At 49.3% G+C, this 23,094-nt stretch overlaps 1 protein-coding gene across 1 annotated transcript; it reads left to right on the top strand.

Annotated features, from left to right (window-relative positions):
• The first annotated feature begins 1,633 nt into the window (after positions 1-1,633).
• Positions 1,634-23,082, top strand: LOC139360707 (testis-specific protein TEX28). Its single transcript, XM_071088549.1, has 4 exons — positions 1,634-1,733; positions 5,415-6,142; positions 21,737-21,872; positions 22,488-23,082. Exons 1-4 carry the CDS (start codon positions 1,722-1,724, stop codon positions 22,842-22,844), a joined length of 1,233 nt encoding a protein of 410 aa, XP_070944650.1. The 5' UTR covers positions 1,634-1,721; the 3' UTR covers positions 22,845-23,082.
• The last annotated feature ends 12 nt before the right edge of the window (positions 23,083-23,094 follow it).

A 23,094-nucleotide genomic window follows, 5' to 3' on the forward strand; every position in this document is an offset into this window, starting at 1 on the left:
ACAGGTGCCCACCACCACGCCCGATTAATTTTTTGTATTTTTAGTAGAGACGGGATTTCACCGTGTTAGCCAGGATGGCCTTGATCTCCTGACCTCGTGATCTGCCCCCCTCAGCCCCCCAAAGTGCTGGGATTACAGGCGTGAGCCACCGCGTCCAGCCTATTTATTTATTTTTTGAGATGGGATCTCAGTCTGCCACCCTGGCTGGAGGGCAGTGGTGCGATCACGGCAGCCTCGACATCCCCGGGATCAAGTGATCCTACCGTCTCAGCCTCCTGGGTAGCTGGGACTACAGGTGTGCACCACCACTCCAGGATAATTTTTGCATTAATTATTTTTTAATAGAGACAGGGGTTTCGCCATGTTGCCCAGGCTGGTCTCGACCTCCTGGGCTCAAGAGATCCACCCACCTTGGCTTCCAAAGTGCTGGGATTACAGGCATGAGCCAGCATACCCAGCCCTTGTTTTTGTTTGTTTGTTTTGTTTTGTTTCCCCTTTCTTTCTTTTTTTTTTAAAATTATTATTAATCAAGTCCCATTTTTTTCTCCCCTTGGTTATTTGGATGTTATGTACATATGTAGCTTCTTTTCTAGTGATTACTTTTTTTTTTTTTTTTTGGAGACAATCTCACTCTGTCAGCCGGGCTGGAGGGCAGTGGTGCAATCTCGGCTCACTGCAACCTCCGTCTCCCGGGCTCAAGCAATTCTCCTGCCTCAGCCTTCCCAGTAGCTGGGATTACAGGGGTGTGCCTCCAAGCCCAGCTAATTTTTGTATTTTTAGTAGGGACAGTGTTTCACAATGTTGACCATACTGGTCTCAAACTCCTGACCTCAAGTGATCCATCCGCCTTGGCTGCCCAAAGTGCTGGGATTACAGGCGTGAGCCACCACACACCGCTCCCTTTTTTTTTTTTTTTTTGAGACAAGTTCTCACTCACTCTGTTGCTCAGGTTGAAGGGCAGTAGCACAGTCACAGGTCACTGTAGCCTCTACTTGCTGGGCACAAGTGATCCTCCTGCCTCAGCATCCTGAGTAGCTGGGACCACAGGTGCACACCACTGCCCTGGCAAGACTTGCTTTTTAAACAGTTAATGAATTCTTAGATTTGTCAATGGTGTACTGAACTCTTTCATGTCTAAAAATGTCTTTAACCCCACAGTAGACAGTTGGGGTGTAGAATTTTAGGCTGGGAAATCATCTTTCCCTCAGAATTTTGAAGGCAGCACTTCATTGTCTTTTTTTTTTTTTTTTTTAAGATGGAGTCTTGCTCTGTCGCCCAGGCTAGAGTGCAGGGGCGTCATCTCGGCTCACTGCAACCTCTGCCTCTTGGGTTCAAGTGATTCTCTTGCCTCAGCCTCCCGAGTAGCTGGGATTACAGGCACCCACCACCATGCCCGGCTAAGTTTTGTATTTTTAGCAGAGACAGAGTTTCCTCATGTTGGTCAGGCTGGTCTCAACTGTTGACTTCAAGTGATCTGCCTGCCTGGGCTTCCCAGAGTGCTGGGATTACAGGCGTGAGCCACCGTGCCCAGCCAGTACTTCATTGTCTTCTAGTTCCCCATGCTGTTGCTGAAGTCTGAAGCCATTCTGACTTCTGATTCTTTGAATGTGACCTATTTTTTTCTCTCTGGCAGTTATTCTCTCAGCGTGTCGAAGGTATCAGTCAACTATCTTCTGGATTGCATTGATGCTATTGAGAAGGCAGCCTGCAGTCGAAAAGTCATGGTTTTAAAGGTAATCAGCTTTTTTCCTCTGGCTGCTTTTAACATCTTGTGTCGGCCGGGTGCAGTGGCTCATGCTTGTAATCCCAGCACTTTGGGAGGCCGAGGCGGGTGGATCATTTGAGGTCAGGAGTTCCAGACCAGCCTGGCCAACATAGTGAAACACTCTCTCTACTAAAAATACAAAAATTAGCTGGGCATAGTGGCGGGCGCCTGTAATCCCAGCTACTTGGGAGGCTGAGGCAGGAGAATCGCTTAAACCCGGGAGGCAGAGGTTGCAGTGAGCCGAGATCACACCACTGCACTCTGGCCTGGGCAACAAGAGCGAAACTCTGTTTAAAAAAAAAAAAAAAATCTTGTGCCTAGGTGTGGACCTATTTCTGTCTTCCCTGCTTAGGATTTATTGGGCTTCTTGAATTTGTGAATTTGTGTCTTTCTTCAGTTCTGGAAAGTTCTTAGGGAGTTATCTCTTAAAATATTGCTGCTGCGGCTGGTCATGGTGGCTCATGCCTGTAATCCCAGCACTTTGGGAGGCCGAAGTGGGTGGATCACCTGAGGTTGAGAGTTTGAGAACAGCCTTGCCAACATGGTGAAACCCCATCTCTACTAAAAATACAAAAGAATTAGCTAGGCGTGGTGGCACGCACCTGTAGTTCCAGCTACTCGTGAGGCTGAGGCACGAGAATTGCTTGAACCCGGGCAGCAGAGGTTGGCAGTGAGCCGAGATCGTGCCATGACACTCCAGCCTAGGCAACAGAGTGTGACTCCTTTTCAATAAAAAAAAAATTAGATATATATTGCTGCTGCTTCATTCTCTCTGTCTTCTCTCTCTGGTATGACAATTGCATTTTTGTTAGACCTACTCACGCTACCTTCCATGTCTTCTATTTTTCAAGTTTTCTATTTCTTTGTGCCTCTGTGCTGCATTCTGCATACTCCTTCCTTCCTTCCTTCCTTCCTTCCTTCCTTCCTTCCTTCCTTCCTTCCTTCCTCCCTCCCTCCCTCCCTCCCTCCCTCCTCCCTCCCTCCCTCCCTCCCTCCCTTCCTTCCTTCCTTCCTTCCTTCCTTCCTCCCTCCCTCCCCCCTCCCCCCTCCCTCCCTCCCTCCCTCCCTCTCTCCCTCCCTCCCTCCTTCCTTCCTTCCTTCCTTCCTTCCTTCCTTCCTTCCTCCCTCCCTCCTCCCTCCCTCCCTCCCTCCCTCCCTCCTCCCTCCCTCCCTCCCTCCCTCCCTCCTCCCTCCCTCCCTCCCTCCCTCCCCCCTCCCTCCCTCCCTCCCTCCCTTCCTTTCTTCCTTCCTTCCTCCCTCCCTCCCCCCTCCCCCCTCCCTCCCTCCCTCCCTCCCTCCCTCCTTCCTTCCTTCCTTCCTTCCTTCCTTCCTTCCTTCCTTCCTTCCTTTCTTTTGATGGAGTTTTGCTCTTGTTGCCCAGGTTGGAGTGCAATGGTGCGATCTCAGCTCACTGCAACCTCTGCCTTCTGGGTTCAAGCGATTCTCCTGCCTCAGCCTCCGGAGTAGCTGGCATTACAGGCATGTGCCACCACACCTAGCTAAGTTTGTATTTTTGATGGAGATGGGGTTTCTCCATGTTGGTCAGGCTGGTCTTGAACTCCCGACCTCAGGTGATCCGCCTGCCTCGGCCTCCCAGAGTGCTGGAATTATAGGTGTGAGCCACCATGCCAGGCTTTTTTTTTTGTATGGATGGGGTTTCACCCTGTTAGCCAGACTGGTCTTGGACTCCTGACCTCAAGTGAGCTGCCCACCTCGGCCTCCCAAAGTGCTGGGATTACAGGCATGAGCCACCACACCTGGCCTATATTGAACATTTAAATAGTTTTAAAACTGTGAAATCTGGCATATGTATATAAAGGTGCAGAAAACATTGATGTATGTTTTAGGAAATAACGATAAGGTGAACACACATTTAACCACTACTCAGGCCAGGCACCGCAGCCTCCACTGTCACCCCAATCATAATCACCTTCTCCCGCCCTGGTGGGAACCACCATCCTGGGGTTTCTGTTGCCAGCATCCATGCTGCCCTTTATGCTTTCCTGCCGGCGTAGTCATCCCTATACAATATCGTTTAGTTTTGCCTGCTCTTGGAATTTGTGTAAATGGAACCATTTGTAGTATGGATTTTCTGTTTGGTTTCTTTTGTTGAGCATTATGCTTGTGAAATGTATTCATGTTTTTCAAGGCTGTAGTTCATTCTCATTGCCGTACAGTAGTATATTGTTGCATATATTACGGTTTACTTACACTTTCTGGGCAGGTGGTTTGTTGCTAGTTGTTGGATATTGGGAACATCAGTGTATTTGTCTCCTGGGAATATTGCCTACGAATGCAGTTGCTGGATCATTTGGTATGCATGTCTTCAACTTTGTGATACTGTCAAGTGCTTTTCCAAGGTGGTGGTAGTACAAATTTGCTTCCCACCAGCAATGGTTGAGAGTTCCTGTTGCTCTATATCCTTGCCAACACTCATCATTGTTAGTCTGTCTGAGTTTGACCAATCTACTGGGTGCATAGTGGTACCACTTTGCGTTTTAAAAATTGAGGTATAGGCCAGACTCGGTGGCTCACACCTGTAATCCCAGCACTTTGGGAGGCTGAGGCGGGAGGATCACTTGAGGTCAGGAGTTGGAAACTAGCCTGGTCAACATGGTGAAACCCTGTCTCTACTAATAATACAAAAATTAGCTGGGCGTGGTGGTGCACACCTGTAATCCCAGCTACTCGGGAGGCTGAGGCATGAGAATTGCTTAAACCCGGGAGGTGAAGGTTGTAGTGAGCTGAGATTGCACCGCTGCACTCCAGTCTGGGTGACAGAGTGAGACTCCATCTCAAAAAAGAAAAAAAAAAAAAGTAGAAACAGAGCAGAGGCTGCACCTGAGCTGCCCCCCACCTCCATCTCCTAGCTCCTTGCTCCCCAGTCTGCCCTGGTGGGCTGGGTTCCAGCTATGCTTCTCTTGCCATCTTTGTTTTAGAGGTAAGAAAACTGAGCCTCAGAGCAGTTTATTAACTTGCTCAAGGTCTCAGAGTGGTAGAGCCAGGATTTGAACTGGGCTCTTTGTCAAAGGCAACGTTAACCCCCTCACCATGTGAGAGACTCATTCTTTTGTGTTACAATAAAATTTTCTACCCTAGACTGTAAGCTGTATGAGATCAAGGAATGTATCTGGCTTCTGTACCACATGGTAGGCACTCAAAATATGTGTTGAATGAATGATTGGATGAATGAATGAACCTGTTAGGAGGCAAATCTCTCTGCCTAACCCTTCCTGTCTCCCTGGGAGTAGCAATACAGCAAGCTGTAAGGGTTAACGGAAATGTTTATTCCATAGTTTACAAGAACAGCTCTTTATAAGTGAGACCCACAATTGGTAATTTTTGGAAGAGAAAATAGGAGTGCAGTGCAAAAACAGGCAGATGTAGAAGGGAGTCTGGCCACCTGTCGGTCGTAGTGAGGCACAAAATGTAGAGCAAGGAGTCAGACGCTGAAAAGGAGGGGAGAGGAGCCCTGAAGATGAGCATCACCTCCCCAGTGTGCGTCGGACCCATCTTGAACGCACAAATCTTGCGTGTGTAAGTATCCATGCATATGTGGAGGTATTTTATGGAGTCATAACGTGTCCAATTCTCTCACACTTTGCGGCTCACAGAGCACCGTATTGTGATTTCTTGTTTCCCAATGTAGGCGGAACACACCAGGAGCCCCAGCGCAACCCTCCCCTCCAATGTGCCTTCATGCAGGTCCCTGTCATCCAGCGAAGATGGCCCCAGTGGCCCTTCCAGCCTCTCAGATGGGGGCCTAGCCCACAACTTACAGGATAGTGTCAGGCACCGCATCCTCTACCTCTCAGAGCAGCTGAGAGTGGAGAAGGCCAGTCGGGATGGCAACACCGTGAGCTACCTCAAGCTGGTGTCCAGAGCAGACCGGCACCAGGTGCCGCACATCCGGCAGGCCTTTGAGAAGGTGAACCAGCGCGCCTCTGCCACCATCGCCCAGATCGAGCACAGGCTCCGCCAGTGTCACCAGCAGCTCCAGGAGCTGGAGGAAGGCTGCAGGCCCAAGGGCTTACTGCTGATGGCAGAAAGCGACCCAGCCAACTGCGAGCCACCCAGCGAGAAGGCCCTGCTTTCAGAGCCCCCCATGCCGAGTGGGGAAGACAGGCCCGTCAACCTGCCCGATGCCAGCACACCCTTCACCGAGGAGAGTCGCTTCCAGAGCTCACAGCAGGGGATGCGCTTAGAGACGGAGGATGTGGCCCGGCAACAAAACCTGATATTGCAGAAGGTAAAGGAAGAGCTGGAAGAAGCCAAGAGGTTCCACATCAGCCTCCAGGCGTCCTATCACAGCCTAAAGGAGAGGTCTCTGACTGACCTGCAGCTGTTGCTGGAGTCCCTTCAGGAGGAGAAGTGTAGGTGAGGCCTTGGCTTTGGGGACTGGAAGCAGAGGAGGAACCGCTCCTGGGAGCCACCTCTGGGAGGGTGAAAGGGAGCCAGGACATGAGCCTGGAGAGCCAGGGTGAGGGGCCAGTTGGAAGAGCAGGTCCATGCTTCTCTTAGCGACTGGGCCCTGCCGTGGGGCGACCGGCCCTCTCCCTGCAGTCCCACACCTGCCTTGACCCTTGCTGGCGAAAATGCTCCAGCTCGGCAGCCCCTGCCAGGTGGTTGCAGTGGCACAGCGGCTGGCCCTGACTCTGTGGTGGCAGGAGACAACATGGGGGTGGCAAGAGTCCGGTAGACACCTGGCACTAGTTAGGGAGGTGGCGTCCTCTGGTCCCAGTCTGCCGGGAAGGTGGGAGTCAGGACCGGAGTCGCCTCGCCAGCTCTGGTCTCTTCACCCGTGCTCCTAGCTGAGCTGGGCACAGGTCGGGTCTCAGATACTTATTTCAAAAATGACTGCCTTCTGGTGAGTGCTTTCTCTGCGCCGTGCAGTAGCTCGATTTTCTTTTTCTTTTTCTCTTTTTTTGAGACGGAGTCTCGCTCTGTCGCCAGGCTGGAGTGCAGTGGCACGATCTCGGCTCACTGCAACCTCCACCTCCCAGGTTCAAGCGATTCTCCTGCCTCAGCCTCCCGAGTAGCTGGGACTATAGGCGTGTACCAGCACACCCGGTTATTTTTTGTATTTTTAGTACAGGCGGGGTTTCACCATGTTGACCAGGACGGTCTCAATCTCTTGACCTCGTGATCCGCCTGCCTCGGCCTCCCAAAGTGCTGGGATTACAGGCGTGAGCCACCGCACCCTGCCCTAGCTCGATTTTCTTTCCCTCTAAGATAAGGCTAGGGCCTACCAATTGGAAAAAAAAAAAAAAAAAAGGCAAACTCAGTCTCTCAACGGATTCTCTCCATTCCGACTGGGACCGTTCGCTGGGTTTCCATGGGCCCTCAGGGGGTGTCACATTCTATCCCCCTCGCTGCAGTCTGTGGCTAATTAACGCCAGTCCCTCCAGAGTCCTGGCTAGGGAGGCAGTGACTCCCTTAGGTGAGCCAAGATTCTCAGCATTTGCATGAAAAGAAGAATTCCGCAGTCCTTTTAGTGCCTGATGCAGGGGAAGAGGCACGTGGGAATCATCCTCTTTAGTTTCCCCAGGGAAATTTTGCCAGTGTTTACGTAGCCTAAGAATCTGTTAAAGGACAATCAAAGAATATTACAGGACAACCACTATCAATGAGATGACTAGTCAGAGTCACAGGTGTCTCTTGGAGGTTATTTTCATAGGACATGGCAACCAAATCTAAAATCTTGGGAGCATTAAAGACCCTTTTGCCAAAATCACACTTACCCAGTCAGCTTTCTATTAAGCAACAACAGAGTTTGGTGGCAGTTACAAACTTCCCCGTATGTTTCCAAACCGTATGGGTCAATGAGAATGCTGTGCTCGGGTAAACTCTTAACCCCTCTCAAATCCGAGTCTTTCACCCCCTCTTGATACAGGGGTGACTACCGGGGAGCAGGGCAATACCTCTCTCTCCCCCTCTCAGACTTTTGCTGCAAATTCCAGAAGCCTGCACTTCTGACCCAGTACCCCCCATTGGACTGTGACATGGGATTTCTGGTTGTTTGCTGCAGCAGCGAGCCTATCCTTACTAATGTTCGTCGTGAGCAGAAAAGCAGGTCTGCAGGGCCCAAATTTACTAGGAGGAGAAAGGGCTGATGATGATTTTTCACTGTTGTCACGGGCTCGTAACTGAGCTGGGGCACCAGGTTAAGCAGCATTGTTCTTTGGCCCTCAGACGCCTACTTTGTGGTTGGGGAAGCAGAGTCTCACAGAGGCACAAGCAGCCTATGTGGATGGTAAGAGTGGACCTGAGAGCGTTTCACCACACCCTGGCTGTGTGGCTAAGTTAGATGCAGGAGACACAGGAATTCATGGCATTATAAAAACATATACTTTCGTAAAATCTTCTTCAAAACTTTTACATGAGCTGGACGCAGAAGTGTTTCAACCAGCCAGGCCCCCTGTGACTGTTGCGTCCCTTCTGGTGCATCACAAACTGAGAAGCCACACTGCAAGTCCTGTGCTGTTTATCACAGTTAAATCCGTTTGCTTTCAAGAGGGCTGTAGTGGTTTTTACCATTCTGGTTTCTTTTTAATTTGGTCTTGGCACGTCTCTACTGAGCGTGGCCATAGCCGAGATACCCAGTCTCTAGGAGATCCCTGACCCGTGGGATCGTTAGGTTCGGATGTGTGTGTCAGGGGAGCCACAATGAGGAGGCAGATGAAAATGTATGTAACAGCGACATGGGCTGGGCGCGGGGGCTCACGCCTGTAATCCTAGCACTTTGGGAGGTTGAGGTGGGCAGATTGCTTGAGCTCAGGAGTTTGAGACCAGCCTGGGCAACATAGCGAGATCTTGTATCCACAAAAAATTCAAAGAAATTAGCTGGGCGTGATGGCGCGTGCCTGTAGTCACAGTTACTCAGGAGGCTGAGTGGGAGCGGGGATCCCTTGAGCCTGGGAGGTTGAGGCTGCAGTGAGTCATGATTGCACCACTGCACTCCATCCTGGGTGACAGAGCGAGACCCTGTGTCAAAAAACAAACAAACAAACAAACAAAACAGAAAAAAGAAATGTATGACTCAGATCGCAGAGACGTTAGGTGTGCTGATGGGAGGCAGAGGGGAAGTCTGGATGCAGCAGGGAGCTGATTGAGCTCATCAGTTGTGCAAGAGCGAAGCCCAGAACGAAGGGCGGGGAAGCTTCCGGGGCTGTGCCTGTATTAAGGTCGCAGGGTGTGAAGGGATCCCACAGGCTTTCCTGCGGGGGTTGCGGTTGGCTGGTTTAAAGAAAACATGCACAAAGGAGGAAACTGATTTACATGACTCTGGTGTTGAGCATTAGGTTTTATCGTGGTCAGCAGCCATGGAATGTGTTGGGTTTTGGGTCAGTGAGGTGAGGACCACATGAGCTATATCGCAAACAATCACATGGTAGGGAGGGACGGGTGTTATCTAGGGCAAAGGCGACAGGGTACAACTGCTAAAGTTGGATGCTGAGGCAGCAACTGTATTAAACACATTTATGACAAGCACTTTAAAAAATTGGTGTAGAATTCACACAATTTCACATAATGTGAAATTAACCATTTGGAAGCATGTAATTCAGTGCATTAAGTACATCTGCAGTGTGGTCCAACCGTCACGTCTGTACAGTTGTCTAACATTTTCATCACGCCAGAAGGAGACCTCCAGACTCACTATGCAGTCACTCCTAGCCTCGGCTCCAGGCGTTCCCTAATCTGCTTTCTGTCTCCGTGGGTTTGCCTCTTCCGGACTTTTCATATAAATGGGACCACACAATATGTGGGCTTTTGTGTCTAGCTTCTTTCGCCGTTTTCAAGGTTCATTCATGTTGTAGCATGTATCAGTACTTCATTCTCTTGATGGCTGACTTATATTCCAGTCCATGGGTAGACCACATTTTGTTTATCTGTCCGTCGGTGGATGGAGGTTTGAGTTGTTTCCACCTTTTGGCTATTGTGAGAAGCCCTGCCCTGAACACTCACATACATGCCACTTATTTGAATACCAGTTTTCAATTCTTTGGGGTCTATAATCAGGAGTAGAATTGCTGGACCCTGTGGTGACTCCAGGTGTAACGTTTAGAGGAGTCTTCCCACAGCAGCCGCGCCGCTCCACCTTCTCACCAGCAATGCTGAAGGCTTCCAGTTGCCTCACATCCTTGCCAACGTTTGTCGTTATCCTTTTTTTTTTTTTTTCCAACAGATGTCACTGTGAAGTGGTATCTCATTATGAGGGCTGGCTTTCTTTTTTATTTTTCCTGAGTCTTTCGATACGCAAAAGTTTGTTTTCTTTCTTTCTTTCTTTCTTTCTTTTTCTTTCTTTCTTTCTTTCTTTCTTTCTTTCTTTCTTTCTTTCTTTCTTTCTTTCTTTCTTTCTTTCTGTTTCTTTCTTTCTTTTCTTTCTTTTTCTTCTTTCTTTCTTTTTCTTTTTCTTTCTTCTTTCTGTCTCTCTTATTCTCTTTCTTTCTTTCTTTCTTTCTTTCTTTCTTTCTTTCTTTCTTTCTTTCTTTCGTTCTTTCGTTCGTTGTTTTTTTTTTTTCAGGGTCTCTGTTGCCCAGGCTGGAGCACAGTGATGCAATCATAGTTCACTGCAGCCTTGAACTCCTGGGCTCAAACGATCTTCCTGCCTCATCCTCCCGAGTAACTGGGAGTACAAAGCATGTGCCACCATGCCTGGCTAACTTTTAAAAAATTATTTGTAGAGATGGGATCTTGCTATGTTGCCCAGGCTGGTCTTGAACACCTGGCCATGGCCTCCCCAAGTGCTGGGGTTACAGATGTGAGCCACTGTGCCTGGCCAGTTCTTACTTTTTAATACATTTTTTAAGTTGATTGTGGTAAAAAAAAAAAAAAAAAAGGCGACATGGTATATTCTTTTTGATTCTGCAACGTGCAGGGTCTCTATCACAGCAACAATTAGACTCAGGAGGCTTGGGGCTGGGCTAGTGGCCCTGGGGTCTCCTCCTTCATGAGGTCTGGGTTTGTGGGTCCTTGCAGAGGACATTCCTGGGCCCTGGAAGGACTGTGACTGCTTCTGCTGGAGTTGCTTGAGGCCCCTGGTAACTCTCCCCTCTGTGTGCTGAGGAGAAGCACGGGCGTCGCGAACTTGATGCTTCTGGATGGAAGGGTCTTTGCCAAGCTTCTCTTTCTTTCTTGTGGAAATTGGGGGAGCTTCAGATCTCCAAGAAGATGCACAGTGAGTGGCCTGTCTCCTCGGCACAAGCCAGTCTCCTGGGGGACCAGAAGGCCCCGGTTCCTCAGCGTCTCTGTGGGTCAGGAGGAAAGAAGGCTTGAGAAACTCAGAAAATGTTCATTGGTAGAAGAGATGGCACCCAAGGAAGGCATGTGGAGCCTTCAAGTGAAAGTCTCGACTGGCCAGGTCTCATCTGGGCACCTTGCATGGAGAGTTGCAGGAGACCCCCTCTAGCCTCCTAATGAGCCAGGGGGCTCTGGGAGGGTCTGGGGGTCCTTCTCCCTCTCTTACAGGATGTACAGCTGACTTCTGCTTGATGGTGAAAGGCAGTCAGGTTTCAGGCTTGGCCCCGTAGACAGGGCATGGACAAGTCCTGGAGTTGGGGGTGTGGTGCCAGCAAAACCATCTTTACTCTCTGGGGTCCATAGCCAGTCCCAGCCTGCCCAGCCCACCCTCCTCCTTCACCCTTGTAGCCCTAGTGGTGAATGCCTGGGGTAGATGGGTTGCTGGGACATCTTTGTTCTTTGTTGGATGAGTAAAATGGTCCCAGGAGAAAACCCGACGGTGAGGAGGACATTGCTTCTTTTTTTTTTTCTTTTTTATGAGATGGAGTCTCACTCTGTCCCCCAGGCTGGAGTGCAGTGGTGTGATCTCGGCTCACTGCAATCTCTGCCTCCCTGGTTCAAGCGATTCTCCTGCCTCAGCCTCCCGAGTAGCTGGGATTACAGGCGCCCCCCAGCACGCCTGGCTACTTTTTTGTATTTTTTAGTAGAGATGGGATTTCGCCATGTTGACCAGGCTGGTCTCGAACTCCTGACCTCAAGTGATCCACTCGCCTCGGCCTCCCAAAGTGCTGGGGTTAGAGGCGTGAGCCACCACACCTGGCTGGAGGACATTGCTTCTTACCCCATTTCTAGTTCCCTAGACCTGCCTTGGCATCACCTCATTGAAGGCTCCACTTGGTGACAAGGAACTGGCTTATTTGGAAACAGGGTCGTTGCGGACGTGATGAGTTAGATTTGGATGAGGTCATTCTGCAGAAGGGCAGGTCCTAATGCAACGTGACCTGTGTCCTGAAAGAAAGGGGAGACGGAGACACGGACACACCCAGAGGGAGAACGCCATGTGGAGACAGAGGCCGAGGCTGATCTGCCGTGGCAGAAGCCAAGGAAGCCTGCAGATGGGCAGCAGAGCAGAAGCTGGGACAGAGGCCCCGAGTGGAGGCGCCTTCTCAGTCCTCAGCAGGAGCCCAATTCCGCCTGCGCCTTCCTCTCGGACTGCTGGACCCCCAGCCAGGAGAGAGGCCGTCTCTGCTGGGAAAGCCACTCAAAGTTTGTAACGCTTTGTGATGGTAGCCACAGGAAACTCCCACACTCAGCTTGTCCTTTAGGCTCTGCTCTGATGTCCTCTCCTCAAAGGGACGTCCCAGGCTACCACGTTCAAATGGCCTCTTCTTTTATTCTTTTGGAGGTGGGGTTTTTTGAAGTAAAGTTTTTTTTTTTTTTTTTTTTTTTTTTTTGGCGGAGTTTTGCTCTTGTTGCCTAGACTGGAGTGCAATGGCGCGATCTTGGCTCACTGCAACCTCCGCCTCCTGAGTTCAAGCGATTCTCCTGCGTCAGCCTCCCGAGTAGCTGGGATTATAGGCATGCACCACCACGCCTGGCTAATTTTGTATTTTTAGTAGAGATGGGGTTTCTCCATGTTGGTCACGCTGGTCTCGAACTCCCAACCTCAGGTGATCCACCCGCCTCAGCCTCCCAAAGTGCTGGGATGACAGGCATGAGCCACCGCGCCTGGCCTTTTTGAGGTAAATTTTATACAGTGAAATTGCATTTAAGTTTAGGCATACAGTTTAACGAGTTTTGACAAAGGTTTACACCTGGCCAACTAAAATCCCAATAAAGAGCTTTGCCACCACCCCAGACAGTACCCTCACGCCCTCTTCCAGTGAACACCCATCTCCCATAATCAGCCACTGTTCTGGTTTCTGTCACTCTAGCTTGGTCTCCTCTTGAACCTCATGTAAGTGGAATCGCACGGCGCGCAGTGCTTTGCGTCTGGCTGCTTTCGCTCCGTGGAATTGTTTTGAGATCCACCCAAGCTGTGTGAGTAGCTCATGGCTTCGTATTGCTTGGCAGCATTCCATTGCATGGAGACACCGCAGGTTGCTTATGCCCCGGTCCGCTGCCAGTTGGGCGAGTGAATAAAGCTGCTATGAACGTTCTCGTACAAGTCTTTCTGTGAACATATGCTTTCATATATGGAATTGCTCGATGACGGGGAAGTGTTATGTGTCTTAGTCCCACTTTCTGGTGCTGTAACAGAGTACCGCAGGCTGGGTAGTTTATAAAGAAAGGAAGTTCAATGTCAAGGCGCTGGCAGCTGGTGAGGACCTTTGTACTGCATCATCCTGTGGCAGAAGGCAGAAGGGCAAGAGGGCGTGAGAAAGCGAGCGGGGGCCAAACTTTCACGATAACAATATTAATATTAATCCCCTCTTACCAGTCCCACCCCTTAACACCATCACATGGCCATTAAATTTCAACATGAGTTTTGGGGGTGACATGCACACCATAGCAGTATGCTTAACTTTTTAAGAAAGAGGAAGGCCAGGCGCGGTGGCTCACGCTTGTAATCTCAGCACTTTGGGAGGCCGAGGTGGGTGGATCACCTGAGGTCGGGAGTTGGAGACCAGCCTGACCAACATGGAGAAACCCCGTCTCTACTAAAAATACAAAATTAGCCGGGCGTGGTGGCACATGCCCGTAATCCCAGCTACTCGGGAGGCTGATGCAGGAGAATCGCTTGAACTCAGGAGGCGGAGGTTGCAGTGAGCCGAGATCGTGCCATTGCGCTCCAGCCTGGGCAACGAGTGAAACTCCATCTCAAAAAAACAAAACAAAACAAAAAAAAAAAACACACACACACACACACAAAAGCCACCAGAGGAACGGTTTTCCGACATGGTTATACCATTTTACAGTCCCGCTAGGAGTGTGTAAGAGTTCCAGTTGCCAACGTTTGGAAAGATCAGTCTTTTAAATTTCAGCCTCTTAAGTTCAGCCACAACTTGGTGAAATTAGACTCCAAAATTTCATCACCCTAGCCCATGTTCTCTCAACCTTGGCACTGTCGACATTTTGGACCAAATGATTCTCTGTTGTGCGGGGCTGTCCCATATATTCTAGGATGATGAGCAGCATCCCTGGTCTCCAATTACTTGATGCCAGTGGTGCGGTGAATTAATTTGCTGATGGTGCCGTGACAAATTGCCCCCAACTTCACGGCTTAAAATAATAGAAAGTTATTCTCTCACTGTCTTGGAGGCTAGAAGGCTGAAATCAGTTTCACTGGGCTGAAATCAGGCGAGGACACACTCTCATTGAAGGCTCTAGGGGACAAACTGATCTTTGCCTCTTCCAGTTTCTGGTGGCTGCCAAATTCCTTAATTTTGTGGCCACATCATTCCAGTCCTGAAGGCCAGCATCTTCAAACCTGTGTTCTGTCTTCACATGACATTCTCCTCTGTGCGTGTCTAATGTCCTTTTGCCTCTCTCTCATACATGTGATTGCATTTAGGGCCCACCAGGATAATCTGGGATAATCTTTGCATCTCAATACCCTTAAACTCACCACTTCTGGAAAGCCCCCTTTTTTGGTCATAGAAGGTAACATTCACAGTTTCCAAGGATTATGACATAGATATCTTTTGCGGGGGCGGGTGGGTGTTTTTCTTTTTTAGACAGAGTCTTGCTCTGTCATCCAGGCTGGAGTGCAGTGGCACGATCTTGGCTCACTGCAACCTCCACCTCCTGGGTTCAGGCAATTCTCCTGCCTCAGCTTCCCAAGTAGCTGGGACTACAAGCACGTGCCACCACACCCAACTAATATTTTATATTTTTAATAGAGATGGGATTTCACCATGTTGCCCAGGCTGGTCTTGAACTCCTGAGCTCAGGCAGTCTGCCCACCTCAGCCTCGCAAAGTGCTGGAGTTACAGATGTGAGCCACCGTGCCCAGCCCAGGGGGGCAATTTTAGCCTACCATGCCCCACCTATTTGTAACAACCAGAAATGTCTCTCCAGAGACTGCCAAATGTCCCTTGGAGCGGAGGGGAGCAAATTGCCCCTGGTTGAGAACCACTCTCCTAGCCCATGAAACTAGTGGGTGTGACCCTGTCTCTGATGATTAATAGTGCTGAACCCCTTTTCATGTGCTTATCAGCCAACAAGTCTTTGGCTTGTTTTCAACTTGGGTTGTTTTTTCATTGTTGAGTTGTCAGAGCTCTTTGTATACTCTGGACTAACCTTTGTCACTCCCCTACTTTTTCCTTTCTCGCACCACCCACCCGCCAAACTGCTCTCCCTTGTGTAGGTATTCATTTGTGTTGTATTGTTCTCGTCAAAATATCAGCACATTCAGGTTGGCCAGTGTGTCCGAGTGACTGCCCAAAGACATGTTGACACATGATGGCTGTTCTGTGAGTACCTGTTTCATGGATCAATCTGGGTGCTTCTTTTCCTCCCTTCCTGAAGGGACCCAGCTCGCCCTCTGGGCTGCTTTCCTCCTCCACGTATGCCAGAACTCTGTCTGCTGTGTCTTGGGAACATCAGGGCAGGGTCAGGAGGGCTGATTCTGGATTTAGGCCTGACCCAGCCTCCTCTGTGCCGGGTATTTCCTGAATTACCTTGGACAAGGTGCTTCAAGTTTGCAATCCTCAGTTTCCATATCTGTAACATGGAGGTAATAATGATCCCACTATTGTTGGAACTGTTGTGAGTATTAATTAATACTTGTGTGTAAGCCCCAAGTAGATGCTGATGGAACTGAATTTACAATTCCTTTCTGCTTCCTATCTACAAACTAAGTCCTTGAAAGATTGTAAAGAAAAATTGGGCCAGATGTAGTGGCTTGTGACTGCAATCCCAGTGCTTTGGGAGGTCGAGGCAGGAGGATTGCTTGAGCCCAGGAGTTTGAGACCAGCTTGGGTAACAAAGTGAGACCATATCTCTGCAAAAAAATTTAAAAGTATTAACCGGACTTGGTGGCACATGCCTGTAGTCCCTGCTACTTGGGAGGCTGAGACAGGAGGTTCGCTTGAGCCTGAGAGTTTTATGTTGCAGTGAGGTATGATTGTGCCACAGTACTCCAGCCTGGGTGATAGAGGGCAGAGTGAGACCTTATCTCAATTAAAAAAAAAAAAAAGGAAAGAAAGAAAAAAGTTGTTAATGGCTTTTTCTTTTTTCTTTTTCTTTCTTTTTCTTTTTTTTGTTTTTTTTGAGATGGTGTCTTACTCTGTTGCCCAGGCTGGAGGGAGTGCAGTGACTCCATCTCAGCTCACTGCAGCCTCTGCGTCCCGGATTCAAGTGGTTCTCCTGTCTCAGCCTCTTGAGTAGCTGAGATTACAGCATGCACCACCATGCCCAGCTAATTTTTGGGTTTTTTAGTAGAGACAGGGTTTCATCATGTTGGCCAGGCTGGTCTCCAACTCCTAATCTCAAATGATCCACCCGCCTTGGCCTCCCAAAGTGCTGTGATTACAGGCGTGAGCCACCACTCCCTGGCCAATGACTCTTGATACATTCATCAATGGAGCACCCTAGGTTGATGAGCTCAGGGATTTGGCCAAGATCTCGACCTGACCCTGCCTTCCTCTTCTTTCCCTGAGTCAGTGCCTCCTGGGCTTGTCATTCCTGCTGCCCTCTCCTCTCCACAGCATTACAATGCCCCACTACCCCTTACTCTGGTTGTCTGTCATTTTCTAGCAGCTTGTCTAGGACCGTCTCCACACATCTGATGGTCTTGTCCATCTCTCATTCATAAGTTGCTGGTAGAGGTTCAGAGATAAGAAGCTGCTCAAGTCAGAAAGCAGATTGGTGGTTGCCAGGGACTGCGGTGATGGGAATGGGGAGTGACTGCTAAATGGTATTTTTTCGAGGGGGTGATGAATGTCTTGGAACTTTTTTTTTTCTTTTGAGACGGAGTCTCGCTCTGTTGCCAGGCTGCGGTGCAGTGGCGTGATCTCGGGTCACTGCAACCTCTGCCTCCCAGGTTCAAGCGATTCTCCTGCCTCAGCCTCCCGAGTAGCTGGGACTACAGGCGTGCACCACCATGCCCAGCTAATTTTTGTATTTTCAGTAGAGACGGGGTTTCACCATGTTGGCCAGGATGGTCTTGATCTCTTGACCCCATGATCCACCCACCTCGGCCTCTCAAAGTGCTGGGATCACAGGCGTGACTGCAGCCGGCCAATGTCTTGGAACTATTAATAGCCGTGGTGGTTGCACACCACCACATGTGCTAAATGCCACTGAATTGTTCACCTTAAAATCATTCATTTTATGTTACATGAAATTTACCTCAATAAAAATTGAATAAAATGAAGCTGCTCAGGTGCCGAGTAGGCGAAAGTTTCACTCTTGCTTTGTATTTCTGGCTGTATCCACAAGTGGGCAGTTGTGAAATTTTCTTATAGCCTCCTGCCATATTGAAAATGCCCTGAAGTGAATATGCCAGGTCTCCATGCTTTTTTTTCCCTTCTGGACACCAGGTCCTTGTGGGCATCCAGACCCTAGCTCCTCTGTCCCAAGAATGTTCTGGTATGTTTTGCTTTCAGACAAGGCTTGGAGATAACAGGCTATGGTTACTAGAGGCTTCACTGTTGCTCTGTGACCTCTCAGCCCCAGGGATCCAGTCTCGGGCTGACTTTCCTCAAGGTATCTGCTTAGGCCTTTGTTGCAGGCTCAGGTCGTGTTAACTTGAAGGCACAAGAACTTCCATTTTTTCCCCGACTTCTCCTCCACGTCAGAGCATCCTGCATCTTTGGATCTCTGAGGAGGTCTGACCTAAGGTCTGAGCTGCTCTCTGAACTGGCTCCTCTCATCCCTGTTGTGTTGAAGCAAAGCACAGACATTACATCAGTTCATCTGTAAATATTTCAGTGTGAACCTGAAATATGGATCATTTTGTTAATGTAGCCTAAATACCATACCAAAAATGTCTTAAAACAAGTCCACAATGTTAAATATGCAGTCACTGTCACCTGATTGCCTCACACATGCCATCATTCGTTTTTATTTCTGAAGGATTTTTTTTTTTTTTTTTTTGTGGGATGTAGTCTCACCCTGTCACCCAGATTGGAGTGCAATGGTGAGATCTCGGCTCACTGCAACTTCTGCCTCCCGGGTTCAAGCGATTCCCCTGCCTCAGCCTCCCGAGTAGCTGCGATTACAGGCATGTGCCACCACGGCCAGCTAATTTTTGTATTTTTAGTAGAGACGGGGTTTCACCATGTTGGCCAGGTCTTGAACTCCTGACCTCGTGATCCGCCCGCCTCGGCCTCCCAAAGTGCTGGGATTCCAGGCGTGAGCCACCACGCCCGGCCCTGAAGGATGTTTTTTGCCGGACATAGAATTCTAAGTTGGCACTTAATTTTTGGAAATAATAAGCATTTTGAACAAATCATTCCCTTCTGACTTCCATGGTTTCTGTTGAAAAGGCAGCTGCCTGTCTTCTTGTTGCTCCTCGGATCACAGTTTTGTTTTCCTCAGGCTCCTTTTAAGATCTTTTCTTTTTCATTGTTGTTTAGTGGTTTTGCTATTATGATGTTTGGTGTGATTTTCTTTCTCGTGTTTTGTGCCGCTGACTCTCCCCTTGGTGTGATTTTCTGTGCATTCATCCTGCTTAGGGTTCGCATTGCTACTGGGGCTTATGGCTTGATGTCTTTTGTCAGTTTTGGAAATTTTCAGCCATTGTATCTTCAAATGTTGATTCTGCCCTAGTCTCTCATTTCTCCCCTTCTAAGGCCCCAGTTACATGTATGTTCGACCTTTCTACTGTATCCCTACATCCTCTGGGTTCCTGTGTGAGCCGTCCTGGTGATTTTCCTTCCACTTTGGCTTCTGTTTTGTTGGCTCTTCCCGCAGCTCCCTAGGGCCCCTTGCTTTGGCGCATTTGCTCAGAGCGAGCTCATCCATCCTGGCCACATGCGTCAATTGCCCCCGGGCTATTGACCCCTCCTACAGCTGTTTCTCCATCTCAGACTTTTCCTCCAAGTTGCGGGCCATGATTAGGTTCTAGCTCAGTTTGCCAAAAGCAAATTCTCAGAAATGATCAAGAATATACTCTTTCTGGCTGGGCCCAATGGCTCACGCCTGTAATCCCAGCACTTTGGGAGGCCGAGGCAGGCGGGTCACCAGAGGTCAGGAGTTGGAGACCAGCCTGGCCAACATGGTGAAACCCTGTCTCTATTAAAAATACAAAAATTAGCCGGGCATGATGGTGCATGCCTGTAGTCCCAGCTACTCAGGAGGCCGAGGCAGGAAAATCACTTGAACCCGGGAGGCGGAGGTTGCAGTAAGCCAAGATTGTGCCACTGCACTCCAGCCTGGGCAAACAGAAGGAGATCCGTCTGAAAACATAAAAATAAAAATACACTAGTTTGAAAAAATAAATAAATAAAGTTTACAACACTTTTTGTTGGAGAGGGTGGTCTTAACACCTTTGGTCTGTCTTGAGGGTGTCTGGGTTGACTGGTCATTGTTTTGTCTTCATAAGAGCATTCTCCAGAGTTGTCCATTTGCCTCTGTGACTGTAGGAGTTGGAGAGAGAGGGGTCCTTGACCAAGGAAGAGAAGGGAGCGTGGCTGCCAGAGGGCCAGGAGATGGGGGCCAGAGAGAAGGGGAGACTGAGAGAATATCCTTATGAAAATATTGTTTATTAACATCTGAATAGGCTATTCAGGAATGCATTCAAAAATATCTTCATGTGTCTTTATCTACACATTGATGAAGATTGACTTCATATTCCTGAGGACACTTAAAATCTTGAATGTTCTCGCAGCTAGATCATTCATGTAAATGGAAAGACAGTAATGAGGAATCTATTTTCGGGGTGACCATCCTGCCGACCCACTCCCCCTCTCTGTGAGCAGTAGCCTAGTCCATGTTGTCCACTGACTCTCTTCTTAACGGGGACCTGGGGCAGAGGCAAATGAAACATTCCTTGAAATGCTGCGAGGAACCGGCTTTTGACAAATTGGCTTTCAACAAATGAGCTGTCAGCTTATTCAGTGCCCAGGGGATTTCTCCGTGTGGGTGTTGGTCAAGTCCTTGGAGCGGGACCAAATAGAAGTCGTCACCGTTTTCCCCGTCACTGTCAGCACCACCGTTTAGACCTCCTGCACCTGAGGCCTGCCGCCACCCTCCTGGGCCTCCTGGGGCGGCAGCCCTGCCAGTCTATGGGTTCCATCGCTCTCCGGTGCCTTCTCTCTTCTGCGTAAGCGGTGGTGCCAGAGCCCCCTCACTGGCCCCCTGGCCTCTGTCCTTCTGGCCTGTTCTTTGTGGTGCCAAAAGAGGAACTTTGAAGGAGTTTTTAAATTATGAAGTATTTCAAGCACAGGGAAAATGTACAGGATAACATAATTAACAGCCCCAGCTTTCTGAAATCTTAACATTTGCCATGTTCACTTCAAATCTTACTTTTTTTTAGGAAACAAAACTTGAAAATATTCAGTTGAAGTCCTCATTACCCCTTTCCAGCACCATCTTCCTTCCTTGGTATTCTGGCCTCGCTATACCGGCCTCGCCATTCTCATTTGGGTGCTTATCTTTTCCATGCATGGTTTTATACTTTTACTACTTATATAATTATATACACAACAGGTAGTGATTGTTTTCTTTTAGAGATGGGGTCTCACTCTGCTGCCCAGGCTGGAGTGCGGTGGCGTGATGGCAGCTCACTGCAGCCTCGAACTCCTGGGCTCAAGAGATCCTCCTGCCTCAGCCTCCAGAGTAGCTGAGACTATAGGCACTTGCCACCACACCCAGATAACTAAAAAATTTTTTTTGTAGGGACAGGGTCTCACTGTGTTGCCCAGGCTGGTCTTGAATTCCTCCTGGCCTCAAACAATCCTCTTGCCTTGGCCTCCCAAAGCGCTGGGATTGCAACTGTGAATTGCTGTAACTGGCCTGCTTGTGTTTTTTTAACAGCTCTATTGAGATATAATTTACATAGTATAAAATGCACCATTTTAACTACATTTCAATGGTTTTTAGTAAATTTACTGAGTTGTGCAACTATTGCCATGATTCACTTTTTTCTTTTTGTTTAAATAACAGCTCTATTGAGATATAATTCACATCCCATAAAATTCACCAATTTAAAGTGTACAATTCACTGGTTTTTAGTATATTCACAGAGTTGTTCAACCATCACCACTATCTAATTCCAGAGTATTTTTATCAGCCCCAAAGCAACCCTGTACTCATTAGCAGCCGCTGCCTATCCCCCACCCCCAGCCCCTGGCACCCACTAATCTGCTTTCTGTCTCTATGGATTTGCCTATTCTGGACATTTCGTAATTAGTGGAATCGTACTGAAATCTGTGGTCTTTTGTGACTTTTCAATCCTTATAGTCACCATGTTTCTATAGAGTAACTGCAGGCTAAACTTCGTACTCCACACTGGTCCTAGGGGATTTGCGGAATTGACGAGCACCCACGGATAGTTCACACTGTCATTTCTACAACTTCTAGTCTATGGCTATTCTTGTAAAGCTGTTACAAAAGAGTAACTACATATAAAATATATATGAATGTTGGTGTGCGTGTGGCTGGTGTGTGTTTGGGGTGTTCCCAGGCAGACCTGGAGCGGGAGGCAGTCTTTTCCTAGAGCCTGGGGAGGGAGGAGGAAGGCAGAAGCTGAACCCGAATCTGGTCTAGGTCAGGACCGCTCGCTGTTGGCATGAACTCTGGGTGAAGTACTGAAGGAATCTTACTTTCTCTTTTGCTCCCAAGACAAGCGTTGATGGAAGAACGGGTGAATGATCGCCTGCAGGGACACCTGAATGAGATTTACAACCTCAAACACAATCTGGCCTGCAGCGAAGAGAGAATGGCCTATCTATCCTATGAGAGAGCCAAGGAAATATGGGTGAGAACCTCCTGGGGGAGCCTTGTGAGAAGACTGGAGAGATGAGTGAATCCATTCTGATACCCCCAAACCAAAGCAAGGCACTCGAGCTGCCCCCTCCTGAGTGTTCAATGGCCACATACACATTTGTTTCAGAGCTAGCAGCATCTGACCTTTACACGCACGCTCCGCTTCCCACCATCTGGCTTAGCTGCTTTTGCCACTCTGGTGCTGCAGTGCTCACCCGTGAGCCTCTGACTCAGGAGATCTGGGGTGGAGCTGCTTCTGCTGCGGCTGCGGGTGTAGGGAGCACCCTCTCAGAACCCCTCCTTAGACCTGGCTTCCCTCTCCTCACTGTTCCATTTCCATAGCGCCCACCCCCGTCCCTGGGTAGTTGTGTCTTGACCAGGTCCTCAGCTTCGGGAGACAGTGGATGGGGGAGTGCGGCTGGGTCAGATGAAGCTTTCCCAGTTGTTGGAGAGCCTGCGCCCTCCCCTCTGCCCTGGATGTGCTCTAGGCTCTCTGCCTGCCTCCTCGAATAGCCACCCCACAGTGCTTGCTGCTCACCCCTAGGAACTCAATAAACGACCACAGTTGCGTGCTGACTTCTGGTGCGTGCATTTTCGTCTCCTGCAGGAGATCACGGAGACCTTCAAGAGTCGAATATCCAAGCTGGAGATGCTACAGCAAGTCACCCGACTGGAGGCAGCAGAGCACCTCCAAAGCCGTCCTCCGAAGATGTTGTTCAAGTTCGTGAGTCTGCTCTTCTCACTGGCAACCGTCCTCTTGGTCTTTATCTCCACCTTGTGTGCCTGCCCCTCATCACTGATCACCTCACGCCTGTGCACTTGCACCACCCTGATGCTGATTGGGCTTGGGGTACTGGCCTGGCAGAGGCGGCACGCCATCCCTGCCACAGACTGGCCAGAATGGGTCTCCTCCAGGTGTAGACTGTACTCCAAGAACTCTGGGCCTCCAGCACATGGACCTTAAGGGGCCAGGAGGGCCACCTGCCTTAGCTTGCTAGCTCCCTCCCTCCTCCTGGGTGTCGAGGGCATCCAGCAAGCCCTCCCCAGACAGCCCCTCCACAGCTCTTGCTTGCCAATTATGTAACCACCAGCCTGGCGAAATGGATATAGACGCCCACTTGCCTTACACTTCCTTTTTGTCAGGATCCTTTCACGCCATCGATAGACATGAGGCTCGGGAAAGATTAAAGTCTATGAAGCACTCTCTCCTCTTT

This window comes from Macaca nemestrina, chromosome X (genome assembly GCF_043159975.1).
Source record: "Macaca nemestrina isolate mMacNem1 chromosome X, mMacNem.hap1, whole genome shotgun sequence".
In the NCBI taxonomy this organism is placed as follows: Eukaryota; Metazoa; Chordata; class Mammalia; order Primates; family Cercopithecidae; genus Macaca; species Macaca nemestrina.